Source organism: Sciurus vulgaris (assembly GCF_902686455.1).
Source record: "Sciurus vulgaris genome assembly, chromosome: 1".
NCBI lineage: Eukaryota > Metazoa > Chordata > Mammalia > Rodentia > Sciuridae > Sciurus > Sciurus vulgaris.
The window spans coordinates 8133496-8146254 of NC_136461.1; the positions used below are offsets into that span (position 1 = coordinate 8133496).

The window sequence follows — 12759 nt, forward strand, 5'->3', positions numbered from 1 at the left end:
CCTTTCTCAAAATAAGAAATTAAAAAAGGACTGGGGATGGAGCGCCTTGGTCAAGGGCCCCTGGGTTCAATCCTGTCGATTTCTTGTTGAAGATACAGAAATCAGAGACACACAGGCGGTGAGGGGCATTACAAATTCCTCCTATTCCAGAAGTGTACTCACTGAAGGTGTGACACGGAAGCCCTGTGGAATGCCGAGGTCATTTGTCCTTCTACAGCCCACGTGGGTCATGGCAAGGGCTCTGGCTCCTCGGAGAAAACTATTTTGTGCTCCTTTGTTCCTCTGTGCCTTCGATGCCTCCCCCAGGCCTACCCGCCAGCTGGATCTTCCTGTGCACTCTCCCCCGCCTCCCACGCCAGCTGGCGGGGATGAACACAGCATCAGTGTGTAAGTGGCAGGGACACTCCACAGACCTGCCTTGTGCTTCTGCAGGCCCTCCTCGCCTGGCTCCGTCCTCTTCATCCCAGCCCAGCCTGTATCGCCTGCTCCATAGGCTGTGGAGCTCAGTGGTTAGATGCCAGGGTCCTGCAGCCAGACCTCCGGGGTGCGGTGGGTCTTTGAGCCAGCAGCTTAACTTCTCCTAACTTGTGAACAGGGGTAAGAACTGCACCTGCCCTTGGGTTGTTTATGTCTGCCACAAAAGAAGCACGTATTGTCCCTTCTAATCCCGCACCTTCTTCTTACAAAGTGACCATGGTTATTCCTTTCCTTCCCTTCCCTAAGGGGGCAGTCAATACTCCTATAACAAAAGAGAGTTTAGCATGAGAAAATCATAGCAGATTTATTTCATTGAGGTTCTATGCGACAAGGGAGCCTTCAGCAAGGAAGACCCAAATCTTAAGGAAAACTGGCTGTTTTTATGCTTAGATGCAATTAAAAAAAAAAAAAAAAAAAAAAAAACGGCAGAAATGGGATGATCTGAGGGTGACAGAAAGCGGGTAGGACCAGCAAGGCCTGTCTGTTCAGATTCTTCTTAGCCTGTGTATCTTTCCTCCTCCTCTATGGGGCAGGACTCTTCCGGTACTTTATATCCTCCCTATACTGGGGATGAAATCCACAGCCTTGCACATAGTAGGCAAACGGTCTACCACTGAGCTACATCCTCAACCCTTAAAATTAGGGTAGATTTTTTAGGATGCCCTCTGGAATGAGCGTCCTCAAGGGAGAAGGAAAAAGGGAAAGAACTTTCTAGATTTTACCGCTTGCTTTGTAGGGAGGAATCCTAGTTTCTAGGACCCATCTGGGAGAAAGGAATGTGGGTTTCTGTGAGGGTTTCTAGGACTCACTTCTGGGGAGAGGGAGGGGAAGGAGACAGGAGGGCAGGAGAAGGTCAGAGAGACTCTGCCTCCCAGGCTGCAAAACTCTTTTCACCTATCAGAGAATCCTTTCTTTGTATGTGGGGAGACTGTGGGTCTGGACATTGTCTCAGGACCTACTCAGGCAGTTTTGTGGATTCCCACTTGTTTTTTAACCTCCTGGAAACAAGAGCAAGCACTCTGATATACCCCAAGAGGGTCCACACCTAAGATCACAGGGAGACAACTGCTTTCTCCTCATTTCCTCCCAGTACAATTGAGGGTTTATGCAGGGAAGAATTTCTGCTGGTTCTCGAGCTAGAGCTTTCTAAAACTTTTGATATGTTGACTTAAATGGGTTCCAACCAGTTGGTTCCTTGTGTGTTGATGGTAACAATAGCTTATGTGTGTTGCCCATTTACTAGGTGCCAGGCACTCTCTTCTTGACTAAGCTTTAGCTGGGCTCTACTGAGCCCTGGGTTTTGTTTTTGATTTTTTTTTTTTCTTTGCGTGTGTGCAAATGGACTCTACCACTGAGCTCCATGCCCAGTCTGTTTTTGTTTGTTTTTTGTTTGTTTGTTTTTTGAGACAAGGCTGCCTAGGCTGGTTTTGAACTCCAGGGTGCAGGGAATCCTCCTGCCTCAGACTCCAGAAATGGTGCTGGCTCCAGAGCTAGGAATGACCTCGGCCTTCTGTCTTCCTGTACTGGCCCTGCCTGCAAGACCTGATTATACAAGAATCATTCTGCTCTTGGTGTCCCCTCATCAATTTTCCATCCACTGGCCCCTCAATGGTTTGTGGCGAAAGTCCCCACTCACCCTTGTTTGGAGCAGAGCGCCATCTCCCTCCCTATTGCAGTTCTATTTTTGAACGGCCTCCTGTTGTAACAAGTGCTGAAATAAATTTTTCTTCAACGACATAAATTAACCACTCGATCCTCCCAAGGCTCCAAGGAGGTGGGTACTGTAAATAACCTATTTTCATGGGGAAGGAGAGGGAGCGCCCTCGGGGAGACGCCCACTGCTGCCACGTCGGGAGCTCGCACCGTGGCTGCAGGTGGTCCCCCCCGGCCCAGCTTCCAGGTTCTCAGCCCCGCAGCCTCTGCAGCCTCGCGGGAGGCGCGAGCGGCAGGACGCCGTCTCCCGGCAACCGCGCAGCGGCCCTACGCCCCGCCCCCGACTGCCTCACGTGACCGGGAAGCGAGCCGGGGTTGGCTCGGGCGCAGCGGGCGGGCGGGGCCGGAGAAGTTTGTTGGAGTTCGGGGCCCAGGAGCCCCCGCGGCCGTCGCGCAGGTGCCCACCGCCTGGGCCGGGATGGAGCTGCCGGTCGTGAACCTGAAGGTGGCCGCGGCGGGGCGGGCGGGACTCCTGTGCGGGAGGGTGCTGGCAGCCGGGTTTCGAAGCAGGGTGGGGGGACCGAGTCGGGAAAGAGGAGTAGCAGGGTCGCGGGCATCGCTCAGCCCCGAGGTGAGGAGGTGCGCGGGCCGCGGCGGGGCCAGCGGGGAAGGCCCGGGCCGCCGGGCGGGAGAGGGCCGCCCCTCCGCGGAGCCAGACCCTCCGGTGGCGGCGCCGGGTCCCCAGGACGGCGCTGGCCTTCGCGCCCAGCATGCCCCTGGAGCACGGGGAGGGCCCGAGAGGGGCCCGACCCTTCCCCGAGCCCCCGTGCGGCCCTGGTGCAGTCAGATGAGGAAAGTCAGAGGTTCCCCAAACCCGGCGGCCTTATTGCATAAGTAAGAAGCACAAGCTGCAGAAGTTACTTCCAAGCAGAAAACCCCGACTCCGGGCCCTCGGGCCAACGTGCGGGGCCTCCCGGGGTGTCTTCATTTCCTGGGCCGGCGCTCTTCCTTTTCTCTCCGCCCACCCGCAGCCGTCTGGCGCCTGAGCTCCGTTTGCAAGAGGTCCGCGACTTAGCTTTGGGCAGCGAGGTGTGGACCTTGGACTAAACCGGCCATTTTGGGTCTTGGTGCGGTTTCCTTGAGACTCTATCCCCCTTACTCCCGAGTGACAAAGCATTTAGCACCCCGTTGGTGTCTGGGACTAAAGGAATCTAAGAGAGGGCTACAAAGCCACAGTGTGATCCGTCTTTGGATCATTACACACGGTCTGGGCTGTGACTTGGCCGGGGCAGGTTTCCCTTCTTCATCCCACAGCGCTTGCTACTGCCAGCCTTCCTGAAGCTTCCAGTCAACAGCCTGGGGAGAAGGCTGAAATAAGGGAATTTTACATGAGGAGAAGTTTACATGAGGGTAAACTGAGGTTGGTATCAATACTTCAGGCCCGTGGGGTTAAGGACAAATGCCTTTTCTGCTACTCGAGATTTGCCTAAGATGGTAGCTAAGAGAGGACCAGGTGAGCGACAGAGTTGCAGAAATTGGAAGGGAAGGGAACTCTAGTGTGGGGGACTTTTTTGCAGGCCAGGTTGTCAACTTGATCACAGCCTCCTTCTGAGAAACAGGCCATCTTTTTACAAAGGAGTGGACTTCAGCTCAGATCAAGGCAGCAAATCGTCAGGGAGTGAATGGCAGACTCAGGATTTGAACCCACAGAACAGACTCTAGAGCTGTGGCTTTTCCTGGGTACCACTTTAGTTAAGGCTGACCTTGGCCTTGACTGCTTATGCCAGTTTTATGGGCCTGACAGGTCAAGAGCATCCACAGGTGTGAGCTATGCTCTGGTGCTCAGAATGAAAAGGCTGGTCCTTTCCTTGCCTGGGCAGCAAGAACCGATGTCTCCCAGGGTCTTAACTGCTACAGAGACCAGTGAGTGCCAGAGGACTGAGGGGCCAGGTTGCCAGGTAACTTACAAGACATCCAGTTGAATTTGGGTTTCAGAACAACAGGTTTTATTATGAGTATGTCTTAGGCAGTATTGGTGACATATTAAATTATTCATGATGTGAAATTCAGAATTAAGTGGGTGTTCTGTGGTTTTGTTTGCCACATCTAGCTACCCTATGGAGGGTGGCGTTGACTCCTTGCTCTTAAGCACTTAGGTGGGATATCCCTTGGAGCTGGGGACTGTACCTTGGGCCTGCACCCCCACCCCAAACCCTCCCTCCCTTGGACGCAAGTTAAGTGCCTGCCTGTGTGCAATTCGCTGGTGTGGTCTGGGGCCAGGTGAGACTGGCTGCCCCAGGCCCTTTGCATAAGTCCCTAACTGAGTCCCATGCATGCCTTCCTGAAGCAAGCCCTGAGTTGGAGGAATGGCATTGTGACCTGCTTAGAAAGAACTGAACCTGAGGTCTTGGGAGGAGGACTAGTGGCCCAGAAGGTGATGTAGCCCAGGGAAGCCCACTTCCTCTCAGAAGGAGTACCTCCATGTGCTGCCCTCCCCTGCCCTCTAGATCCCACAACAGCACTGTGAAATGGGAGTGACAGAAGAGCAGGCAGCAGTTCTGGGCGGTTAGGCGACTTTCCAAGGCCACATCGCCTCTTAGGACATGCAGCCAGGATCACATCCACATCTCAAACTCCAGGAACCCAGCAGTTAGCCACTGCATGACCTCGCCTCCCCTCCAGGGCAGCCCTGACGTGTCCCTTAGCCTCAGCCACCCTGGGAGAGAGCGCTCACTGTCGTAGGAGACAGGCCAACAAGTGTTTGCACAGGACATACAGGAATGCGTTCGGGGTTCTGAGCTGCACGCTCATCTGAGGTCTGCCTGGGAAGTCCCACCTGCCTCCTCCCTTGGGTCCTCTGGTGGCAGAGGTTTAGGTCTTGGTCCACATGGCCCCTTGGCTTCTTGGCCTTCCCTTCTGTGGGTCAGACTTCCTCCTTTCTACCCAGCCAGCCTTCTCTGACATTGTGGCACAGTGGCTGGGGCACCGGCCTGTGGACAGAGAGAGTTCAAGGCCAGGTCTTGCCACTTGTTAGCCGTATGTCTTCAAGTGGGTTTCTTGACCTCTCTGAATATCCATTTCCTCTAAAAGGATAAAAATAGATCCTACCTTCTAGGGTGAGACAAGGAAGATCCTACGGTCCAGGAGTGGCACAGCATTAGGTCGAACTCTGGCCGAGGTCCGGTTCCGAGATGTGCCTTTGGCTCTGCCATTCGTGATCTCTACCACTGGGACAGTTCCTTAACCTCAGTTCTGCCCCATGCAGGTAGCGTCCACACTGACCTGGGCAGTGTGGACGCAGAGCACCTCAGCAGGAAGGTGCTGGTCAGTAGCGGGAGTCCCCTGCTTGCTGCTATTCCAGGACACTGGGCCATGCAGGGACCTATGGGTGCTAAATGGGTAGGGCTGTTTCCCTGGTAGTTGAGGCAGCCCTTGGGACAGATGGGTCCTACCACAACACAGGCTGCCCCCACCATACCTCAGGTGCGGCTCCTGAACCCACACCCTATCTCCTGTCCCTCCAGCATCCTGCGACCCTCATTGCCCTGGTCCATTGGCCTCCGTCCAGGGAAGAGCCCCCTGGCTGAGCACTGTAGTGAGGGTTCAGGGCTCAGGCCCTGCCTTCTCCCTTTTTCCAGGAAAGGTCCTGCTGACCTCGCATCCCAGCCCTGGTCCCACATAGCTCAGATCCCTCCCACGCTTCCTGCTTCTTTTTCAGAAGCTGCCCCCAGAGCCAGCCAGTGGACAGTTCTTCCGTGTCCACAGTGAGTCACTGGCTCCTCCTGCTGCAGGGTGCCAGGAAGGGCAGGGCTGGCTTGGCTGGGTTTCCCCGGAGCATTCCTGGATGCTAGGTCTCTGTGCAGTGGGTTGGGGTGCCCTCCCGTTACGGAGATGGAGAAGCCGGGCAGCAGAGGCTTAGTCTTCATGGGCTTCTGTTCCTGGGGGCTTAAGAGGAGTGACAGATAGCACTGAGTTCCTTCAATACTTGGGAACAACAGCCATGCCCGAGGGGGGCCTATGCCATTTGAGGGTCCTCGGTCTTCAGTTTGTTCTCATCCTCCTCTGCAGGGGCTTGGCTTTAGCCGGCGCTCCTGCCCACAGCCCTCAGCTGGAGGCAGAGTCTCCCACAATTGTTCAGTGACCTGCCTGCGGCCCTTGCAGCCTGGCAGCTGTCCAGCCTCAGCCTCTGGTCCCATCGCCACTCTCCATACTAAGCCAGGACTTGCCGGCCGCAGGTAGAGCCTGGTGGCCGATTGTGTGCTTGGCACGTGTGAGGCCACAGGCTCCCTCCCCAGCAAGATTTGCAGGGCCAAGAAGCACTGCTTTGCCAGACCTCCCGGTGTGCAGTCTGGCCCGGGAGGAGAGCCTTGGGAACAAGTCAGTTCTCAGAACCAGAGTGAGAGGGTCAGGTGGGGTAGGGGAGGACAGTGGTGGTGTGACCTGCCTTCACCGGGCCTCCTCCCTCAGTGTCTCCTCACAGTCCAAAGCCCAACCATAAGGCCTCCATGTGGCCTTGGGCAGGGCCTTCCCTCTTTGGATGGGGATTCCTGTGGGATGCAAGGGACCATGTTAGCTCTTAAGATAAGGATTGGAATCCTCCCTGCCCCCAGCCCCTGACCCGCCCTCTTCCACTCTCCTCTGGACTTCTACTCCGGCAAGGTTTTCCAGAAATAGTTTCCAGAAGGTTCCATGCTCCCTTCTGCCTTGCCCTCTGCAGGAGCTGACCTGTCCACGTGTTCTTTGCTCTCTGCCCTGGCTAGCCACCCATCACTGCCTTCATTTGGCTTAAACGTCACTTCCTTGGAGAAGCCTCCTGTGACCACCCCTGCTCCCTATCACCCCCAGCTGTGGTCCAGTGAGGTTCCTTGTTTCGCAGAGCAGGGGTCCCAGTGGACCCCACACACTGAGGGCCCATTACTACTTACGCATGGGCTTTGCTGGACGTCGGTCCTCGTCCAGCAGCTCACGTCCTTGTGCCTTCCACCCCAGGTAGACACAGCAGGTACCAGTGGTGCCAAGGCAAACGGCAGATGCTGAGGAAGAGCAGCACCATGTGGTCGCTTTTCTAAAGCCCCTGGGAAGAGACGCCACCAGAGCTCAGCCTGCCCCGCTGTTTCCCAGCTTCGTGATGGGAGAGGCCATGTGGGCAGGCGGGCGGGCAGCGCAGCCTGGAGTGGCACTGGTTCTGCGCTGGCCAGCATGGCGGAGCCTCAGTTTTTCCACTGTAAAATGGGGATGTTAGTGCCTCCGGGGAGGCTCGGGCTCCAGGGCGCTCCTGTGCTGACAGCGCTTAGAGACATGGGGGGATTCCTCCTAGAGCCCCGCTGTGATACCCCATCCCGTGGTTCAGACCTGCCACCTCCATGATGTGGGCCGCTGATCCTTCCAGAGTCGTCTTCCTGGTCTGTAACTGGGAGGAGTTTCTGTTGGGATGGAGCCAGGACCCCTTGGGTTCACCCTGCACTGGGCCTTGGAGGTGAAGGCGAAGTGTCCCAGCCTCTGCTCCGGATGTCACCTGTGCCCTGGGTGGAGGACGTCCACATGGCTCAAAAGCCCAGACAGCCCTCTTGACCAAAGGCAGCGCTGGTTGGTCCAGGAGCCAGATTTGAACTGAATTCTGGTTTTGCGCCTCAGTATCTGTGGGATCTCTATCAGCTTAATTCACCTCTGGGCCTAGCTCTAGTCTGTAAAGGAATAATGATAGTACGTGTTCCAGAGGCTGTCGGGAGGAGGCCCAGATAAGGCATGTGAGGTGCCCAGCACAGGGCCTGGCACGTAGTAGGTGTGTAGTAAGGAGGAACTCTTCCTGCCGTGCCTCCAGCAGGCTGGTCCCAGGCGGGCATCTCTCCCTCACAGCCTGACCTGTGCCCCCACTGAGCGCCCCTGAAGCTCCCAGCTCAGGGCTTCCGTCCTCCTGAAGTCCTGTGCCACGTTGTCCCCAATGTGGCCACACCGTCCCCACAGTCGGGACCCCTCCAGCACTCAGCCGCCCCCACCCTCCCATGACACCGCCCCTCCTTTCTGCACTCTGTCCAGGAAGGGCCTACGGATGAAGGAGTAGAGGCCAGTGTGGTGGGACGCAGAGGGCGGTGAGAAGGTGGGATTTCTGGGTGCAGGGGCGCAGGCCTATAATCCCAGTGACTCAGGAGGCAGGAGCAGGAGGATCGCAAGTTCACGGCCAGCCTGGGCAGCTTAGCAAGACCTTGTCTCAAAAAGATAACTCCAGAGGGCTGGGCGGTAGCTCAGTGGTAGAGCACGCTGGGTTTAGTCCCCAGTGCTGTGCAGAAATCCAGGAAAAACACAGGGATTTTGTTTACTTTGTCAGATGTCACGCCATGATGTCTCCCTGCCCTGGGCTTGAACTCCAGTCTCCTCCCCTCTTGTTCTTTCTCCTGGTCACCGTAGTGGCCTCCCCTCTGTCCTCCACAGTACCCCAACCCTGTGTCCCGAGAGGTTGCCCTCCTGAGTCCTCTGTGGTCCCCACTGTGCCTGGGAGCTCTTCTGGTTCCAGAGCCGATTCCCTTCGAAGTGGCAGGTCTGGGTGTCCACCGCGGCCTCCCACCTGGCTCCTGCTGTTCCTTGAGACAGTCACGAGCCCTCGCGGGTGCCGGGCGGGGACTCCTGTTCCGGCTTCAGAAGCTTCCTTGCCCCTGTGGTGGTGACATCACGTTCTCAGACCTGCTCCCTGCCCCTCTTGTGCCACAGGTGATTCTCCTGGTTCACTGGCTGCTGACAACCTGGTGAGTGACTGCAGTGTGTGCCAACGCGTCCTAGAGGCTATGTCCTTGTCCCCAAGTCCGCGTCAGCCTGGTCGGGTTCTGTTCTGCTGTCTCTTAGCCAGGCCACCTGGGGCAAGTCAGGGTGCTCACGGAGCCTGCTTTCCACCTACACAGAGGGGTAAGGACAGTGCCCCACAGGAGCAGAACGCAGCTCCTCAGGCACCCCAGGGCTTGCAGGGACGCCAGGCTGCCGTGGGGCAGCCTTGGCACTGGTTGACACCTCTGTTGTATCTGTGGAGCTTCTGGGGAGATCTCTGCCAATCCAAGACGGAAACCGGATCTCACGTGCACACCTTGCCAACTTTGAAGCACATTGCACATGCCAGCAGCTGTGAGTCACAGACACGAGGGGCTGGTGCAGATCCCTGTCCGTCTCCGGGGATTCTGAGCAGCGAGCCTGGGCAGAGGCCCGGCACTCGCTCCCCTGATGCCCTGGGATGCGGTGGTTTAGGCCACGGCGGCCCCAGGCTCTGCACGGGTCTTCTGCGTGTTACACTCGATATCATCTAAGTCTATGACGCACCTCACAGCTTGCTGGGCTGTCAAGACCCAGTGTGGGGACTGAGGGAGCCTGCAACCGCTCAGGGTACCAGCGTTAGCAGGTTTCCCCTGGATCAACAAGCAAACCAGTACATACCCAGCGTCAGCAGCAGTTCCCTAAAGAATAAAGCGATGTCCTGTCAGGGAAGGGTACTCACCACTGGCAGTGAGGGAGGGGCCTCAGTGAAAAGATGACCAGGGCAGTGTCCAGGGAGCCGCGCAGCCTGGCCTCGGGAAGGGTGGTGGTGCTGGCTGAATGCCCTGGGGCGCTTGCCCCACCCTGCAGGCCTGGTAAAGGGTCTGTTTTATTTCAAATGGCATAGAAAGCTGTTGGAGTGTTTTAGCAGAGTGACCATCTGGTTCACATGCTTTCTGTGTTTCCGAGAACAGCCTGCAGGGGGCAGGAGTGGGGCCCAGGAAGCGGGGAGGTGTCTTGCCGACATTTCCGAGGGCAGCCAGCTGGCCTTGCAGACTGGGGCCTGTTCTCGGAGGGGGCCTGGGACTCTGGAGCAGGAGGGCAGGCACTGCAGGGGGTGGCCATCTGAGAGATGGAGGTGTCTCTCCCACAGGGGCTGCATCGCGTTCTCTGGCCCCTATGCCTGGGCCAACTTCACCATCCTGGCCTTGGGCGTGTGGGCCGTGGCTCAGCGGGACTCTGTGGATGCCATCAGCATGGTGAGTACGGAGAGCCGTGGGGTGGGCATCGCGCTCTGCCGTCCTCTCACCTGCCCAGCCGTCTCTCTCCCCTGTACCCCCATTTTCAGTCCTCCAAGGTCTCCTAACCAGCCATCCTGCTCCCTGCTGTTTTTCCCGAGACGGTCCTGGGTGGGACCCAGCAGGCCACTCCCCCAGTGCGTCTGGCCCTCTGTTTAAGTCAGCCTTTCAGCGCTGTGATCAAGACACCTGACAAGAACAGTTGAGGAGGAAGAGCTTGTCTGGAGGCTCATGGTTTGTGCCGTCTCAGTCCGCAGACAGCCAGCTCCACCCCTGGGGCTGGAGGTGAGGCGAGACTTGATGGCAGGAGGGTGTGGTGGAGGGAAGCCGCTCAGGGCATCACACCAGGAAGCAGAGACAGACTTCACTCACCAGGGACAAAACGTATGCCCCAAAGGCACGCCCCCAGCACCCTGCTCCTCCAGCCAGTGACCGCTGAGTTAGTACCATCAGGGGTTCACGCACCGACTGCTTGAGGCTCTCGTAACCCAGCCGTTTCACCTAAGCCTTCTTGCGCTGTCTCATGCGGGCTTTGGGGGACACCTCACATGTACTCCATAACACCCTCCCTGGGGGATCTCTTATTCGGGGAGTTGGGGGCAGGTGGCTGGGAGACCTGGACGGTAGGGCGCTCCACTCCTTTACTGAAGTCCCAATTGATGCTGCCCAGGGGGCTTCCCAGCCCAGCTCTTCCCGCCCGGCTGCAGCCTCTCAGTGATTGAGGAGCGGTTTCCTTGGTGGTGGAGATGCACGTGTCCGATGGACTCCATGGGATCTTCCACCTTGGAGATTCTAGAACCAAGCGGACCCTGTCATGACCTTGGGAGGTGGGGGTGGCACAGGTGGACCCTGCAGGCTGGGCCCAGGCCCCAGGGTCCCTTTCGTAGCTTCACTAGGAGCCTCAGCCCGTCCTCCAGGTCCTGCCTGCCGGCTCGACCACTCTGCTAGCAAACCATAAGGACCCAGCAGGGCAGAAGCCACGCTTCTGGGCTGGTGTCTGCGGAGGAGGAGCCAGAGTGCCCACAAACCTGTGGCGTGTGTCTTGCAGTTTCTGGGGGGCTTGCTGGCCACCGTCCTCCTGGACATCATCTACATCAGCATCTTCTACCCTGTGGCTGCCACCTCAGACACAAGCCGCTTCGGCGCTGGTATGGCCATCCTCAGCCTGCTGCTCAAGCCCCTCTCCTGCTTCCTGGTCTACCACATGTACCGGGAGCGCGGGGGTGACCTCCTGTCCCACGGTGAGCCTGCCCTCTGGCCAGCCCAACCCTCTGCCCGGTGGACCTGGGGCCCCAGACATAGGAGCGTGGCATGGCCTCCCCACCAGGCTGGGTGAGCACGCTCCTGGTCACTGCTGCCAGAGCTGTGGCCCCGCTGTCCTAGTCTGGGGTGGTCTCTCCCCGCTATCGGGCTGAACACAGGCTCGGGGCAGCAGCCTGAGGCTTCTCCGCTCTGCTCCTGCCACGCGGGACTCTTCTGGGCAGACACAGCGCTAGTCTCCAGGGAGAGCTCCAGGTGCTTGGCCTGGGGGCCTCAGGGAAGCAGCCCCAGATGGCAGGCGCTTCCCATGAGCAGCCCTTTCACCTCCCGCCCAGCCCCACAGCTCCAGAAATCCTGCACCCCTTGACTCCATGGGGGCCGAGCCCTTCCTGTCCCCTCTACACTCTTCTCTGCCCTCTGAGCTGGTGGAGGCAGGCGAGGCTTCTGTCCTTTGCTTAGAGAAGAAGGTGCAGGTGGCCTGGGGGCACTAGGCAAGCTGGAGTGGCCTGTGGCGACCGCCCTGGCTGACCTCTGCACTACCCAGACCTGCCCTAGGGAGAGGGGAGCCAGGAGCCATCCCGTTGGGCAGACAAGGAGACTGGGGCCCACAGCCTTTAGGACAAAGGTGCAGCGGGCGAGTGAGGTGTGCGGGCTCTGGAGGCTGCCCTGCCTGGGCCCAGCCCTGGGTGCAGCAACTGACCAGCTCCAGGGCCTTTGGGTACAGTGCTGTGGTGTCCCTGTGTCCGGGCCGGGAACTGGGAAGAAGTCCGCAGGCCCAGGGCTGGGAGTCCCTCGGGTCCTGAGCACTGGCCCGGGCCGTGCTGCTGAGACCGAGGCCAGCGTCTGGGCTTCAGGCTGTACCCCCTGGGGCCAGTCGGGTGGCCTCTTTGACTCTCAGCTCCTTGGCAAGGAGAGGGGTTTGCCTGCTCTGTGGGCATGTGGGAGGAATGACTGGACTGCAGCGAACCGGGGGCTCCGGGTTCTGCCACTGCCCACTGCCCTTGGCCTCAGGACGCCCAGCACTGGCCTTGGATGGGGCTGGACCTCGGTCTGAGCTCAACAGAACCCAATTGTTCACCCTCATTTTTTTCTTTGCTGCCCCCCCACCAGATTTCCTCGGACCTTCTCAGGAACATAGCGCCTACCAGACGATCGACTCCTCGGAGCCACCTGCAGACCCCTTTGCGGTCCCAGAGGGCAGAGGTCAAGCTGCCCGAGGGTACTGAAGCCAGCCACCTGCACCAGCCCCGCCACGTTGCTCTCCTGGTGCCCGGGCATCCTCCTAGGGCGCTTCCCACCTCCCTCCCTTGGACTAACGTGGAGTGTGTCTCCCCCA

At 58.3% G+C, this 12759-nt stretch overlaps 1 protein-coding gene across 1 annotated transcript; it reads left to right on the forward strand.

Annotated features, from left to right (window-relative positions):
- Window positions 1–2506: 2506 nt before the first annotated feature.
- On the forward strand, window positions 2507–12759 carry AGTRAP (angiotensin II receptor associated protein). The gene is made up of 5 exons (XM_079106467.1): window positions 2507–2635; window positions 8836–8870; window positions 10019–10124; window positions 11212–11404; window positions 12534–12759. The coding sequence occupies exons 1-5, from the start codon at window positions 2609–2611 to the stop codon at window positions 12647–12649; spliced, it is 477 nt and encodes a 158-aa protein (XP_078962593.1). The 5' UTR covers window positions 2507–2608; the 3' UTR covers window positions 12650–12759.